General features: G+C 36.7%; 1 protein-coding gene across 1 annotated transcript; it reads right to left on the bottom strand.

The window, feature by feature from the left end:
• Positions 1-50: 50 nt before the first annotated feature.
• Positions 51-16,604, bottom strand: LOC306876638 (protein CMSS1-like). The gene is made up of 9 exons (XM_079427967.1): positions 16,516-16,604; positions 4,159-4,292; positions 3,058-3,135; positions 2,592-2,727; positions 2,446-2,505; positions 1,204-1,306; positions 971-1,119; positions 782-870; positions 51-292 (listed from the first exon to the last, which is right to left on the bottom strand). The coding sequence occupies exons 1-9, from the start codon at positions 16,562-16,564 to the stop codon at positions 209-211; spliced, it is 882 nt and encodes a 293-aa protein (XP_079284093.1). The 5' UTR covers positions 16,565-16,604; the 3' UTR covers positions 51-208.
• Between the last annotated feature and the right edge of the window lie 556 nt (positions 16,605-17,160).

Below are 17,160 nucleotides of genomic sequence, written 5' to 3' on the forward strand. Positions count from 1 at the left end.
GGAGGGGCACCTGGTGTACAGTACAAGACAAAAAAAGGACAAATGTTTTTGACCAATCAGATTTTTTTTTTTATTAGTATTCATAAAAAACATTCACACACAATATTTTGTCTTGCAGCAGACATATGGCACTACAATACATTGCAATAGCTCTATTACACGTTGAACAAGTAAATGAATATGAATGTGTAAATAAAGAACAGCGTGTTTAAAAGAGTCCTATTTTAACTGTTCCTTCCCTGCAGCTCTGATTTAGACCATGATCCATCATTTTCAGCAAGTCTCCTTTCACCTGAAACAACAAAAACAATTTCTAGCTATTTTTTTTTTTCATTTGTCACAAAATAGTTAAAATGTAAGGTGAATTAAATCAAAATGAAGTTTAGTTTTTCAGATGTGAACATTTAAAAGTTAGTCTTTCTTTTCCTGGAAAATCAACAAAAATTATATTCTTGTGCACACGACTAACAACAGCAAATAGCAAAACATATTTTTCCCTTGATGAAACTAATGAGTCATGTGTTTTAAAAAAACTAAAAGACAAAAGTCCAAGTCCTTCAATATGTGCCGTTTCAATAAGAAACATGGTGACACAGGACAGAAACTGTATTCAGTGTTGTCACCATCATCCATAATTTTGGCAAAATCTACATTAGATCTCAATACATTTTTAGATCATTACATATTCATTGCTATCAGGATTACAATTCTTTAAAAATATCTTTGTAATTCAATTATAATTAAGTCTGTCCCATCTGATAGCAGCACATATCAATGTTACCTCTGGTATATCCACCATTCTCCTGTGCTTCTGGTCTCGGTAGTTCCAGTCCAGAACCAGGTACCTTAGTCCTTGTGTAGTCAAACCCTCTAGAGCACAAGGATCACAAGTCAAGTAATAAAAATAAAAATAAAAAACTTGTAAAAGTTGGTTAAAATAACAAGTCAAGAAATGCGCATCAAAGCAAACCTTTCTCTAACAGAGCACAAATTCTCCCAGGAGTTCCAACAGCAATATGGGTCACACCTTTACTCAGTAACTTTATCTGTTCATCCACCTTGATGTGTTTTGCGAACAGCTTCAGCACTTTAGCTTGTCCTTTGAACACTATCAGCTGCCTTAAACACAAAGACAGGGGAAAAAAAGTCTAACGGTTGAGAAGGCAACGCTGTATTATTCAAAACAGGACATCTGAGACTCACTTAATGAGATCAATTGTCCTTAGAGCAGATCCACAAACGATGAGCAACACCACTGACCGGGTCTGGGTGTGCTGCTTCTGTATTTTTGCCCACTTTGGACAAACTGAAAAATAGCAAGTAAAAAAATTTAATAAAATAAAAATAGGCCAAACATATAATAAAACAAATGTAATACATTTATATTAGAGTTGTTGATTAATGTGTGAATTAAAAAAAAAAAAAAATACTCATTTTGCAAAAAAATAATGCAATAAAACAAAATTACACAATAATAAAGCCCTCTGAGTTCTGTACAATATCATTTAAAAGTTTGGGGTCAGACAGATTCTTCTAAAATAAATAATTACTTTTATTCAGCAAGAATAAATTAAATTGATCATAAACGACAGCAAAATAAATAAATGCTGTTCATCTGAACTTGCTATTCATGAACGAATCCTGAAAAAATTGATCAGTTTCCACAAAAATATTAAATGCATAGTTAATTTAAAACTGAAAAATCTGTCATCATTTACTCACAATGAAGATGCCCCAAACCTGTCTGAGTCTCTTTCGTCGGCTGAACATAAAAACATTCATTAAAATATCTTCTTGTGTTCAACAGAGTGAGTAAATAATGAAAGTATTTTCAGTTTTGTGTGAACTATCCCATCTACAACATTGATAATAATAAGAAATGTTGATTACACTTTATTTTAAGGTGTTCTTGTTACAGTGTAATTATACATTTAAGTGCTGAGTAATATGAATTACCTACAGGTACTTAATATATGGTTAGGGTTTGGATTAGGGTTATTTGCATGTAATTATGCATAATTAATTGTTATTATAATAGTAAGTACATGTAATGTGTAGCAAGGACACCTTAAAATAAAGTTACCAAAATGTTCCTTGAGCTCAAAATCAGCATATTATAATGATTTCTGAAGGATCATATGACATGGAGGACTGGAGTATTTTCTGCTGAAAATTCAGCTGTAAATACAGGAATAAATTACATTTAAAAAATTATTATTATTATTTTTTAACAATATTTGTGTTTTACTGTCTTTTTAATCAAATAAATGCAGTCTTGTTGCACACAAGAGACTTCTTTCAAAAACACTGACTCCAAACTTTTTAATGTAGGTGTAAATTCTGCAATAAGGAAATCTCTGTGCATATTCAAAATGACAGTCAAGATGCTCCTGGTTGGACATCTTTTTTTTTTTTTTTGGACAAAAATTGAAACTGGCATTTCACCTTCTTTGAGGTAGGAAGACAAGCTATGTGTAAGGTCATTAGAGCGGAGGAAACAAGACTCTGAAACAGAAAAGAAGACAAACAAAATCAACTTCTTTATTCAGATTCAAATGAAACCACACACAAACATGCATTAATCGACCCACCGCTTAGCAACAGTTCCTCCTGCTCAATAACAGTGCGGGTCTGGCTGTGGTGACTCTTCAATAGGCTCATAAAGTCAGCTGGAGAGCCCGGCACAGGCTCAGAGCTCGTCAGCACATCTGTGATAGTTTTCTTCTTCTAAAGACAAAGGAGAATTATGCAACAATAGCATGTTTTACAGCACATACATCAGGGGTAGAGACAGTGACTAGAAAAGGAATGAATTAATTCAGATAAGCTTTGTCCTCTAATATAATCTAAGAGGCGAGTTTCTCTACATAGTAAATGTTAACCAAAATGAGAAATGAGTAGTCAAATTATGTTTAGTCAAATCAAAGCATTTCTGAAGAAAGTTTGCTCTTTTTATCAAGCATAACGTGAAAACGATATTGTTGCAGCATAGTAAACTGGACAAAAGAGTTTGACATCTCCAGTAACATTAACCGACATGCAAATCAAAATTCTTACCTTTCTTCTCTTCTTGTTTTTGTTGGACTCCTTATCGCCCTTTTCCTCTGATCTCCCCTGAGTGATGAAACATTCTTTCTGCAGGGAAAGTAAGACACTCTTTACTTAAAGATGACCTGGTTCTGTTTTTGCTCATAAGACCTTTTGTCTCAAAGACATCTCTTTGATGAAAAACTTAAATGCCTGAACCCAAGAAAAAAATGACTCAACAAAGTCGACGTTTCTACATGTTTTGAAGTGCCATGTTATGCTCATTTACATCTTCATTATTTTTTGGGTCTGATAGAATACATTTACATGATTTAGAGTTCAAGAAACACATTGTTTTACTCAGTTTCGGTCTCTTTAAAGCCTGCCTTTCTAAAATACCCAGTCTGCTCTAATTGGTAAGCTGGCCCATTTTGTAGCTGCATAGAGCTTTAGTGTTTGACAAAGTGAGCGCTTCTTATTTGAACATATTTTTGGGACTTTTCATTTGGCAATAAGCTCCATTTGCAGCCTACAAGCAAAACCATTTTAAGCAAGCTTTAATTTTGAATCTTTAACTCATATGTCATTTCTGTCACTCTAGTACCACTAAACAGATCTGCAAAAATTTATTATTATTGTTTGCAAATTTGCCAACAACAAAATGCCCCAAACCAACACCATTGGTTAAGCCACACTTTTTCAGTGGCCTTGATTCTGGAATTTTCCCATTCATTTTTCCTTTTGGGATTTAAAAAAAAAAAAGTCACTGTTAAAGGGGTTATAAGCCATAAAATATACCAACCAACTAAGAGGTAAATCAAAACACTACAAATTTATCTCAAGTGAAAATTAAATCGCAAGTGACAGTCAATTTAAAAACAAAATATAAAATGCAAAATATGCATATATACAAATATTTAAGTAGTTTGAGAGCACAAGGAGACCGACATGATTATGTAATTCAAAGTGCTTCACGTGAGTGGCTTTCTAAGCTATTGTTCATATTTTATTCTCCTATGGAGAAAATGAATAGGATTTTTACTTCTGGAACCCAACTATCACACACTACTCTGATAGAAAATATGTTAATGGCTTCACAATCATCACCACCAGTAAATTTGTTTGCATTACCTTAACCGTTTCCTTCCTCTTCTTTTTCTTGGTGTTGTCTTGAACCTGTTGTTCACCCTTCCTTTTCTCTGATGTAGATTTCTTTGGTTGTTCTTCTGCAAGTGGCTGTGTGTCCTCCTCTACCTCTGACACACCTGTGAGAAAGCAAAGTTTGCAAATAGCTGAAAACTGATTGAAGACCACAAAAACGTCACAATGCACATTAATAACACCAAATTAATATAAGAACTAAGCAGAGCTGGGTTATGTAATCAGATTCCAAAAATGAAGTACTTAATTAGATTAAAATTACATTTTAAAATACTCATAATCAGACTACAGTTACTTTTTATTGATTACATGATGACATATTATTCATACAATAACAATAAATTATCTGTCGAACGTGACGTTTGCGTCTGCCACATCAAAGTTCTTCTGCCCCTCTTTTTTTCACGGTTTTTTTACCGCACTCTCTGAACACCTAGATTGTGCATTTGTTCTTGGGGGAGACCTCAACTTTGGACTAAATAAAGAAATGGACAGGCTGAGTACAGCTGGAACTCAGCGCAATTGGGAATCCACAAATATAGTTAAACAGTACATGAGCGACTATGGACTTTGCGATGCATGGCGTTCTTTTCACCCCAACCGTAGGGAATATACTTTCTTCTCACATGTCCATCACTCTTACTCTCGTCTGGATTATTTCCTAGTCAGCAGCTCTCTGCTGAGTGACATTTCAGACACAGAGATACACCCTATAGCTGTCAGCGATCATGCTGCTGTTTCTTTAACTCTAGTAAATAAGAAGGCCACTCCACCAAGTAATAACTGGAGATTCAATACATCATTGCTTAAAGACGATGATTTTATTAAATATTTTAAAGAAGAGTGGGCTTTATATTTAGACTATAATGACCTGCCTGGAACATCAGCATCTGTTCTCTGGGAAGCAGGCAAAGCTGTGATGAGAGGTAGAATAATCTCATTCTCATCGCATAAAAAGAAAAGAGAAAATAAATATATTCAGGAATTAGAAGAAACTATAAAAACTTTAGAAGAAGCCTACGTATCCTCCCAGGAACAGGAAATGCTGAAAAAAATACGTAAAGCAAAACTAGAATTAAATGAAATTATTAATAAAAAAACCCAATTCTTAGCACAAAGACTTCGCTGGCAAGAATTTGAATATGGTAACAAATCAGGTCAATTCCTAGCGAACCAGTTAAAAATAAATAAAGAAAAAACAACTATATGTGCTGTTAAAGATTTAACTGGGGATACAGTATATGACCCTGAAAGAATAAACAACACTTTCAGGGACTTTTACAAATCTTTATATTCTCCACAGATAAACCCATCTAAAGACGAAATTGACCAATTTCTTGACAATATAACTCTTCCGAAATTATCAGAAAATCAAGCGATGACATTGGATTCTCCACTGACATCAGATGAACTTCAGGAAGCCTTGAACAGTATGCCCAATAAAAAGGCTCCAGGTCCAGATGGCTTTCCAGCAGAATTCTATAAAGAATTCTGGGTAATTCTGTCACCAACATTCTACAGAATGTTGCAGGAAACCAAGGAAAATGGTAGACTTCCACCAAATATGAATTCTGCCAACATTAGTCTCTTGCTAAAACCAGGCAAAGACCCTGTATTGCCTACCAGCTATCGTCCAATATCCCTTATTAATGTGGACACTAAAATAATCTGCAAAGCTATCTCAAAAAGAATAGAGAAGATAACCCCTCTCATAATTCATTCCGACCAAACTGGTTTCATAAAAGGGAGGCACTCCTCAACAAATACACATAGGTTACTTAACTTGATAGACTATTCATGCAATAGAAACCTTCAAATTACAATATTGTCTCTAGATGCAGAAAAAGCTTTTGATAGGGTTAACTGGAATTTTCTATTTGCAACTTTACACAAATTTGGTTTTGGAAACTCTTTCATAAACTGGTTAAAAATATTATATAACTCTCCAACAGCATGTGTCAGGACAAATGGCCAAACATCCTCTAGCTTCTTTCTTAAGAGGGGCACCAGGCAGGGATGCCCCCTCTCCCCCTCACTGTTTGCAGTTTTTATTGAACCACTAGCAGCAGCAATTAGACAGGCTACAGTGATTAAAGGCATTAAATGCAAGAATGTAGAACATAAAGTTAGTCTTTACGCAGATGATGTGTTACTTTTTCTTCAGCATTCACAAACCACTCTCTCTGAGGTAATTACATTAATAAACTCTTTCTCAAGAGTCTCAGATTATTCAATAAACTGGTTAAAATCAACAGTTCTTCCAATTAATTGCTCCTTCCAGAATTCCTCCACTCCACTGCAATCTGGAAATATTAAATATTTAGGTATTAATGTTTCTCCTAGGCTGACAGATTTGATTAAATTAAACCACATCCCACTTTTAAAGACGGTAGAAGATGATCTAACCAGATGGAAGTCTCTACCCATATCACTCATGGGAAGAGTCGCCTCAATAAAAATGATGGTTTTGCCAAGAATTAATTATTTATTTGCAATGATCCCGAGCAAACCATCACCTGACTGGTTTAGATCTCTGGACTCCTCCATCTCTAAATTCCTTTGGAAAGGTAAACCCCCGCGTATTAGCTTAAAAACGCTACAAAAGACCAAGGATAAAGGAGGACTAGATCTACCTAACTTTCACCACTATTTCTTAGCCAACAGGCTTCAACACATTTCAGGGTGGTTAAAACACACCCTCTTAGATGAGCCTTGGCTAGATGTAGAACAGGCATTATGCAATAATATAGAGATTTCGGATCTGCCATTCATTAGCTTGATCATCAAACGACACGTATGCTTCAAAAGCATCAGTATCAGCTCTTCTCTGACAGCATGGTGGGAGTTTCTAAAAATGACTGAGTCTTCACTAATCCCATGCAAACGTACCCCCATCTGGAACAATCCTGACATATTACTAAACAATAATATGATGAACCTCACAGATTGGAGTTGTAAAGGTATTAAATACCTGGAACATATATTAGAAGGGACAGACTTTATTCCCTTTGACAAATTAGTTAAACAATATGGGATTAACAAAAACAGATTTTTAGAATATCAACAAATTAAATCTATTGTAAAAGGGAAATTTAAATCTAATCATATCAAATTACAAATACCACCAAGTGTGGCAGATTTTCTTAATCTCAAAACCCCCAAATTAATGTCTAAAATATACAGGACACTTTCCAAAATAGATGAATCAGTATCACTTCCTATTGCAAAATGGGAGGCAGATCTAGCAGTAAACTGGGACCATAATTTCTGGTCTCAGATATGTTTAAAAACCTTTGAACTGATTAGAAATCCTGGTTTACAATTAATACAATACAAAATCCTGCATAGAGTGCACTACACAGGTCATCGGATGTTCAGGATGGGTCTTACAGCTTCTAACAACTGCTCACACTGTCAAGGCAATACACCTGACAATTACATCCACGCTCTATGGTTCTGTCCACCTGTTCAGAGGTACTGGTACAGGATTTGTGAAGATTTATCAAAGTGTCTTAAATGCTCTATTCCAGCCTCTCCTTCAGTCTGCTTGTTGGGCGACCTAGATGGTGTCACTACAGAAGGTAACACAATCCACATGGCTTTCACTGCCCTATGCATTGCTAAGAAGACTGTCCTCATGAACTGGAAAAATAAAAATAATCTTAATATCAACCAATATAGAAATTATTTGTGGGATTATATTAGTCTTGACACAGCTTCTGCTGCCACATTAGATCAATCTCTCTGGACTCCTTTGATCAGCTCCATCACCTAGTGTGAGTGGGGGTCCTGATTCTGTCCGGCTGTGGTTTTTGCTGTTGGGGTGGCCATATGGGCTTGGGGCATCTGGGAGTTCCCTGGGGGTGGGTTTCTTGGGGGGTTCGGCGCTGGGGCTGCGATCTTGGCCTGGATGGGGTATTGGTGACTCTTGGGTGCTGTTTTTCTGGCGGCTGCATGCGGCGCTACTGGGGATGCCTGTGCCGGCGGACGTAGGTTGCCGGCCTGGCGGCTGCACTATTCCAGGGTTGGTCCGGGGGGGGCTTGGGGTTCTGGGGGCGCTCTGCCTCCCGGTTGGGGTTACGGCTGGGCCTGGGGGGCTTGGGTCCTGGTTGGTGTGCCGCCGGGAGCATGGGTTGGTGCATGCGCTTGGGCCCGGCCCTGGTGTAGGGGTCTTCGATGCATCGGTGCCTCCGCGGGGGGGATCCAATAGAGGCAGGGAAAACGGGCCTAACCTGGGTGTCTTATTGTCTTATGTAGTCTGGGAGTTGAATGAGTGATGGGGTGGGGTAGTTTTTCCTCTGCTGTGGGGTCTGGTGGGCCGCCCCGGGCTGCCATGGGCCCTGGTCTGGATGGGCCTGGGCCCCCCGCCCTGGGCAGATTTGGGGTAACGGGGGTGCCTATGGGGGTCAGCGGGGGAGCTGGCTCCGAAGGGGGGGGTATTTTGCCCCCTCTGATGCTTTCCTCCCCATCCCTAAGGCTTCACTTCTCCCGCTCCATCACACCAACACATAGGTAGGGTTTTCAGGTGCGGGTGTGTCGCTGGGATGCGGGGGAGGTGGTACTCCTCTGTCTCCTCGTGGCCACCTGCATCTCAATCACACATTACAGCTTAGACATTCTCATTACTTACTGTCACATGACACATACATATAGGGCCTTGGGGGTGGGCACACTGAATGGCATCCGGAGGGCGGTCTGTTCATTCAGCCTTCCCTCTGGTGCCAGTGCCCACTTCTCAATTTTAAGTTGCACATAGACATTGAGGGCTCTAGGGAGGGGACGAGCTGACACAAGCTTGTGGAGGGTGCCCCTCCCCTGTTTTAAAGCACCCCTGTTTTAAAGCACCTTAGAACAACACACACCAACACTACATTTGAGCGGGTGAGGTGAAGCATGGGGTCTCTTTTTTTTTTTTTTTTTTTTTTTTATCTCACACCCCTGTTCTCTGTTCTCTGTCCGGGGCCGGGGGCTGCGAGGATGAGCTGGCCGCCCGGTCGGGGTCTGGGCTGGTGGTCTTCTCTGCTGCTGCGGGGACCGGGGTGGTCTTCCTGTCCCCACGCCAGAGCGAAGGGGGTTCAGCTCCGGGATCGGGCGCTGATTACCCCTCTGGGGGTGGTGGTGCCTGGATCTAGGAGTATAGAGTGCATATAGGGAGTGTGAGTGTGGGTACCATGTCCATTTTTGTGTGTCTATATGTGGGGTGAGGGTGAGAATATTCGTTGCGTGCATGAGGGTGGGAACGTATGCTTGTGTATATGTGTGCTTGTTCGTCTACGTCTATGTGTCAGGTCGGGCCTTAGACTCCACCTCACTCATCATCTCAGTCGACCCCCACCCCACCACCATGCCCTGCCGGTGGAGGATGCCGCCGGTGCATTGGTGGTTTCTCGCGCCGGGGCAGGATGCTCGGGTGAGCGCTGGCCCACTCTCGGCGGTCGCTTGGCGGGGCCTGGCCCTACTGGCCTTGCTGGGCCCCGGTTGGGGGGTGGGGGGCCCTTGGATCTCCGGGCCCAGGGCTCGGTCTGCCCTGGTGTGGTCGGCTGCCGGCGGAGCCTGCGGGCTTGCCGCCACGGCACCCTGGGGTGTCTACACTGTGGCTGTCGGATGTCCCACCTTCGGGCTCTCCTCTGCCCTTTTCTGGGTGGGGGCCGCAGTTGTCCCTGCGGTGGTTCCCCTGGGGGTCCCGTGCCCTGGGGGGCCTCCGGATGTTTGGGGCCTGGGTCTCTTCCATGCCTGCTTCATGCCTTGCGGGATGGGGCTGTTGTTCCCCACACACACACTATTAAACATTTACATGGAGGAACCTTATGAACACAAGCGCGCTCACACACACAGGTGTACACTCAAGCATTCACATTGGTGTAAAAACGGGTGCTCACAGACACACATTGTTCTGATCTGCTGTTGCTTCAAAACTTATTTTGTAATATTAGTTATGCGTGTTGCTCAATAACATTTAACATTTAGAATTTATTGTGATTCATACAGATGTTGGTTGTTGCTGCAGTTTCTCTGATGTTGTGTCTTCTGTTGTGTCTTCTGTTGTTTTCTCTTTTTGTCAGCAGGTATCGAAGCAAATTGTCTTTTTTTTTTTGTTTTGTTTTTTCCTCTCTCTCTCTATCCCCCATTCTCTTTTTTTTCCTCTCTCTCTCTCCCCCTTCTCTGTTGACTTTATCCACAATTTTTTTTTTTTTTTTTTTTTTTTTTTTTTTTTTTTTTTTTTTTTTATTATTATTATTTTTATTATTATCATTATAATTATAATTATTATTTTTTTATTATTATTATTATTATTATTATTTTTTTTTTTTCTCTCTCTTGTTTTCTCTGTCCCCTGGTCTTGTCGGTCATAGTATGGTTAAATAAAAGGGTATATAAAATTTAATTAATTAATTAATAAAAATAAAAAAAAGGCTGTGAATGATGATAGCATAACTACACATACGTACTGTCATGTGTTATCTGTGTTACTGACAGGCCAAAAAAAAAAAAAAAAAAAAAAAAAAAAAAAAAAAAAAAAAAAGTTCTTCTGCCTGAATGTGACGTCTGCATCTGTTGCAAGGGTTTCCAGCACTTTCCATACACTTATTCATGCTTTATTATTCATATTCATTCTCTATTATTGTTTTACTCCTCCTCAATGTTGTTTAATTGGTTATTAAGTGCTATTTACCTTTCTTATGTATGCTATAGCTTATTCCAAATTGTAAATACTAATTTGTACAAATTATATTAACATTTCTGTATGCCATTGTACAAAAAGACATCAAATAAAAATACATTAAAATAATAAATATTTTGGAGTGGCAAAGAGTTTCAGACTTTCTGTTTAATAATTTTTTTTAGTTTAAGTAGCCTACTTAAAGCTCTGAAACAAAGGACGGCTTATTTTATTTTTTTTACATTTAAAAAAGATCATTTAAATCACATTAAAGAAAATATATCCTGTAAAACAAATGGAGGAATTGTTTACATTGATAACCAACTATGAATATCAAACCAGAATTTAGAAGTAACATCTCAGTAAAAGAATAGATGATCAAGTTTTTCAGGAAAAGAATAAGAAAAACCACATGGGTCCAATTAAAATTTAAATCTTTTCTGTATTAAATCACTAACAGGGTAAATCCTAAACATAATTCTGTAGTGCGTCTCCTTAACCTTTGGAGCAACTGTAAGATAAAAGGTAAAAGATTTATCCCTTACTGAGGAAAATAGCACTGATAATCTCCTGTAGCTACGTTTAAATTCTTTATAAATAAGTTTGTTAATATACACTTATTATGGAAGAGATCTATATTAGTCTCTATATGTCCCCTTATCCCAAGACAGCTTATACAGCTGTTATTAAAATAGTTCAGTTTCGTATGTAATGAAAAAAATAATCATGTTTAGAAAAACGTTTGGAACATTTTTTGTTCGTTAAATGCAAGTTTTTTTTTTTGACATTAAGGACTAAGCGGCCAGCGGCAGACCAGCCTATGTTTGACCAATTTAGCCTTCTCAAATCATCACGACTAGCCTAAAATATAATCTAGAAAACAGTTCAAGCATATCACAATGTTAGTTGTTTATAGTTGTTTAAACGTTTAACCTATATAAATGTGAAGCGCGCTCAGCAGGACATGGAGGCGCCAGCGCGGTCACTTGCATTTGTTTTCTCTTACAGCAGAAACAGCTTAAAATATGCCGTACTTTTTGCTCATAAAGGTAAGAGTAATACATCATTCGGAACTGTCTACTTTTATTTGTGTGCATTCACAATATCAACAAACGGTTTTTAGTTTTATAAAATAAATAGGAAAACAGAGGATGTGCTTTCTGCCAGAGCGCTTCACAACGATGAACCGAAACTCAGTGAAAGCTTTAAATTACAACTTAAAACGAAATTCAAATCGAAAGCAAAAACTCTTTCATTATGTAATCCTTAAAGATGCATTTCTCTCTAAAGGCGCATCATTTTATCACTGTTGTGCTGCTAAAAAGCCTAAAAAAGGCCCGATTATAATTTTTATTTTATAGGCTTATTGTATACAATTTAAAAAAATAAAACGGTAAAACTTTGTCCTACTATAGCTGCTCATATTTTCTGATTTATGTTGCTCTGTCCTCCTGAATACCGTAAAATTCAAAGGATTTTATTGGTTTGGTAACAGCCCCAAATGTCTTATTTTAATTAAATTTATTGATTAAATATAAGAATTTGACGCAAAAGACAATGCACACTTCTAGAAAAAAGGCTTTATAAACGTAAAAATGCCCATAAAGGGTAAAAATAACTTCTGTTGGAAAATATGAATTTCTATCACTGCTGTGAACTGACCAGGCAGAACATGAAGAATATCAAAAACTTTAGGAGTCAGCTGTCCACGGCAGTCCTGCAGCACAAAACACTCAGAAAAGTATAGTCTGATTATCGTTATGGATAAAATCCCAGAAAATATCGAGATATCATTTTTGTCTATCGCACTCCCTTATATTCAATTGCTTGTTTAATACACACAGGCCTAATTCACTGATCATCGTAAAATAATCTTTTATCTTAGAAATAGGTTCTCAACTACAACGAGGACACGACAAAAAAATTGGTGAATCGTATTAATAAAATATTTGTTTTATTTATTTAGGCTATTTATTTATTGAAGGGGCAGGGTCTGGTTAATATTGTGAAATATCATTGCAATTTAAAATAATGGTTTTCTATTTTAATATACTTAATATATTTATTTCTGTGATGCAAAGCTGAATTTTCAGCATCATTACTCCAGTCTTCAGTGTCACATGATCCTTCAATGTACCTTCAACGTCGGAAAAGTTTTTCTGTGATATTTTTACAGGACTGATTGATTGAATCCTGGCAGATTATTATTCAAAATATAGAAATTGTATCAATTTAACATTATGGCTGAATAAAAGCAGGCTATTTTTTTCAAAACGAAACGAAAATGAATATAAGTGCTGCCCTTTATTCTTCAAATAATCCTAATGTTATGTTTTAAACTTAAAATAAAGCAAAGAAGAGAGGCACTTGAATATGTCTGATTAATGTTCAGTTTATGTATTTGTCTATTATTTTATTATTATTTCACAGCAACAGTCTCAGATCTAAATGATGATTGCCATCACTGATGTGCTGTTGGCTACATAAAAAATGTAAAAGATAAAAACACAATAACCCCGAATGTGAAAAAATTCAAAAAGGATTTCATAAAACCAAACGACATGAGTATACCAACACAAACTTCACTAAAGGATTCCTTTCGGAGACATTTGTTATTTATGTGTTATATGATATAGGCCCTAAATCACTGCCACACATGATACCTCTATTTGATACCTCAGCGTTTGCTAAACATTCTGTAATTTATTAGTCGGTATATAATACAGCTTGTGATGTGTCCTATGCCATGCCTCGTCTTATTCGTTTTTGTTTGTCATTGCAGCCTACCAGGCACGTGCAGAAGGGGGCTCGAGCCCCTGCCCTTTTTCAAAATTATTCAAAAGTGCCCCTCTCGGACAAATAGCACTGATATTGTGGTCAATAAAACAAAATGCATTTGAATTATAATTAACATGACAATTTGTACAAAACAGTAACTACTCGCAAATTCCTGTTTATTTTTACATATCTGTCAATCTGAGGTGTTGCTATGGGTTGCCTGCGTTTTCGGAAACCACAGGCTCTCGAGCCATATATGATTCTTTCAGTGAGTGCATATGGGGTCGACGGAAGGAAAAAATAAACCAAACAATATTTTAAACATTTTTCATCAATAATCAAAGCTAGTGTGTCGATTTAATAAAAAAATCATATAGGCTATTACATATTTTAGAATATTACATAATTCACCAATGTCCATAAGTCATGTAGCTACACCAACCAATCATGATCTGGCACAAGAAGTTCAAATTTCATTGGACAATATGTGAAGTGGAGCGGTAGAAAATTACAGGACCGACGAGCTTATTTGTGGAGCCATCTGGATCCGCTGGGAAAATATATGACTACAAAAGCACTGCACAAAACCGTGCAGCGCCAAAAGTCGCAATAATGGTAATCAGTAGGCTACTCAATTCACTTATATTTATGTACGATATACATCGTTTACTATTTGATGGACCTATCTTTGTTAATGAAGCCCACGTGCCACCTACAGGCGTATTATGTGAAGTGTAGGCCTGCGAAATGGTGACGTGAAAGGACTTTATTATATTACTATTTTTGATAATTATGCACCATTATGAAAGTGTCTTATGCTCATCAAGCCTGCATTTATTTGATCAAAATTACAGAAAAAAACTAGCCTAATATTGTGAAATATTCTTACAATTTAAAAGAATGTTTTTCTATTTTAATATACATTTATACTATTTTAATAAAATATCATTTATTTCTGAGATTCAAAGCTGAATTTTCTTCAATGCATGGTCCTTCAGAAATCATTCTAATATGCTGATTTATTATCAATGTTGGAAACAGTTGTGCTGCTTATTTTTTTTTTATTTTTTATTTATTGGAAACTGTGATACTTTTCTGGGGTTCATTGATAAATAAAAAGTTTAAAAGAACAGCATTTATTCAAAGTAGAGATGTTTTCTAACAATATCAATCTTTACTATCACTGTTTCTATCAATCTAACAAATCCTTGCTGAATAAAAACGAATTTCTTAAAAAACAAAAAAACTAAAATACTGACCTCAAGCTTTTGAATGGTAGTGTATATTGTTACAAAGGTTATATTTTATAACTTTTATATGCTGTTCTTATTTAACTTTTTATTCATCGAATGAATTCTGAAAAAAGTATCACAGGTTTTCAACATTAATAATTCAACATTGCATAAAATGCAAAGTAAATAAAGTAAACTAATAAAGTATATTAAAATTTGATTTGATCAAATAAATTCAGGCTTGATGACTATAAGTGACTTCTTGCAAAAATATAAAATAGTAGTGTATCCAATCTTTTGACCTATATTTTCCCCCAAATATTGCCCCTTTTTTACATTTGAGCCCCCGAGGAACTCTCTGCACGTCCCTGCAGCATACTGTTTTATTGTTGTTGTGCTTTTTAATTAAGAATAACAATGAATCCATCTTTTGTTTTAGTCTTAAAAAGTGAAATGTGTATAGATATAAGCAAAACAGAAAATTATCTTTTCTTGTAAAACGTGACACCAAGATCTCGAATTTGAGAGTGAAAGCGCACGAAAAGAGGAATTCCTGTTCACAAAATTTAAATCACAAATAATACTGATTAAAAAGAACGGGTTGAATGTTGAACACTTTCGTTACCATACAACTATAAACTATGAAAGTTAAGCATGCATTGCTTAATCAAACGTTGTATCAAAAAAAAAAAAAATTGCGACCAAATTATGTGCCCGTGTGACCAACTGAGAAAGTTGGGAAGAACGAGTCTAGAGCCCTGTCTTTCAACTAATATATTTACTTTAAGCCCCACCTGAGATTTTAAATAAATATTTCAATAATTAAGTATCACATTTGGATATTCACAGTTCTCTGACATTGGTTAATGGTCACATGACATGCAGGTATTAAACAAATAAAATATTTCATTTTTTTTAGTAAGTGTTTTGATTTATGTTATTTTAATTTAACCTTTTTATGATTTAATTCATCATTAGCTTTTCATTAAACTAACAAACCCCATTTTGGGAAACCTTGATGTAATGTGTAATGCATTTCATGTTGTTAATAACAATTAAATATTCCTTACTCTTTGTATTTTTATATGAATATGGTACAAGATTATACTGTTTAAATCCATGTGATAAATGAGTTTGGTCAAAAGTAATCAAAGTAGTCTGATTATATATGTAACAGATTACGTTATTAATTACAATTTTTATCATGTAATTTGGAATTAGTAACGGACTACAATTTGTAAGTAATCTACCCAGTTCTGGAACTAAAATACAAAAATTAAGAACCGCAATTATTTACATGGAAGAAAACTACATATCCCAAGATGCTCTGCGAGCAGGGTAAACACGTGTTTTGAGTAGTCTGAATCTAGTAAGAGATGTTTAGCCATAGATCTGTGAATACACAACTAACCAAGGTCCAAATGGTGCTCGTTTACTTACAGGAGCTTCAAGTAAGTTACAGCTGAATTTTTAAAGATCTAACAGAACCTGGTTTGGGAGAATACTTAAGAGACTACAAAGTGTGCACTGGCACAGAAGGCAGTTTAAACCCGACACGCGCAGAGCAAAAACAATCATGATACAAACAGTACGCTACAAAGTATAGCTGAATAAACAAAAGACAATGTAGTTTCACATAATGAACATGTTTGCTACCTGAAATGTCACCCTGCGTCCACCATTCGTCTCCCAAATCATCAGCCATGTCTCAAACCGCAATCGCATGCCTGGAGTTTGCGCTCAGCAGATTCGTCTAGGCAGAAAAACTTCGCGAATCTACCGACAAAAACAAGAGTATTGACAAAAAAACAACAACCGTGAATTAAAATGGTTTTCATAATACGACTTTTATATAATTTGAAGCGAAAAACAACAACAACATTCGAGTACTACTAAATATGTACTTTACTATTTTCAGTTATTTGATTGATTGTTGATTTAATTTGGGATTTTAATTTTCAATACGTCTAAAAGTAACCGAGACAGTGTGGTTTTATTTTTTTTATTTTTTTATTTTCGTGTAGTTTCATTACATGAGGTATTCTGATTAATTAAGTCTGAACCACTAGGCGGCGCTGAGTCCTATAAAATTATAATTATCACTCTGCAGGGGGTTTACTCTCTCTCTCTCTCTCTCTCTCTCTCTCTCTCTCTCTCTCACTCTCACTCACACACACACACACTGAGTAGGCTGTGTGTGTGTGTGAGAGAGTGTGTGCGTGTGTGTGTGTGAGAGAGATGGTTGGATGGTGTGGTGAAGGATCATTTAAAATGTGTGTGTGTGTGTTTGTTCCACTTTCC

This window comes from Barbus barbus (assembly GCF_936440315.1).
Source record: "Barbus barbus genome assembly, chromosome: 11".
Taxonomy (NCBI): Eukaryota; Metazoa; Chordata; class Actinopteri; order Cypriniformes; family Cyprinidae; genus Barbus; species Barbus barbus.

Excerpts from the sequence above, each read along its gene's own strand:
- LOC306876638 (XM_079427967.1), bottom strand. The coding sequence starts at position 16,564 with ATGGCTGATGATTTGGGAGACGAATGGTGGACGCAGGGTGACATTTCA. Across the intron at positions 2,728-3,057 it reads AAAACAAGAAGAGAAGAAAG|AAGAAGAAAACTATCACAGA; the intron begins GTAAGAATTTTG and ends CTTTGTCTTTAG. Across the intron at positions 871-970 it reads TTGTGCTCTGTTAGAGAAAG|AGGGTTTGACTACACAAGGA; the intron begins GTTTGCTTTGAT and ends CTTGTGCTCTAG.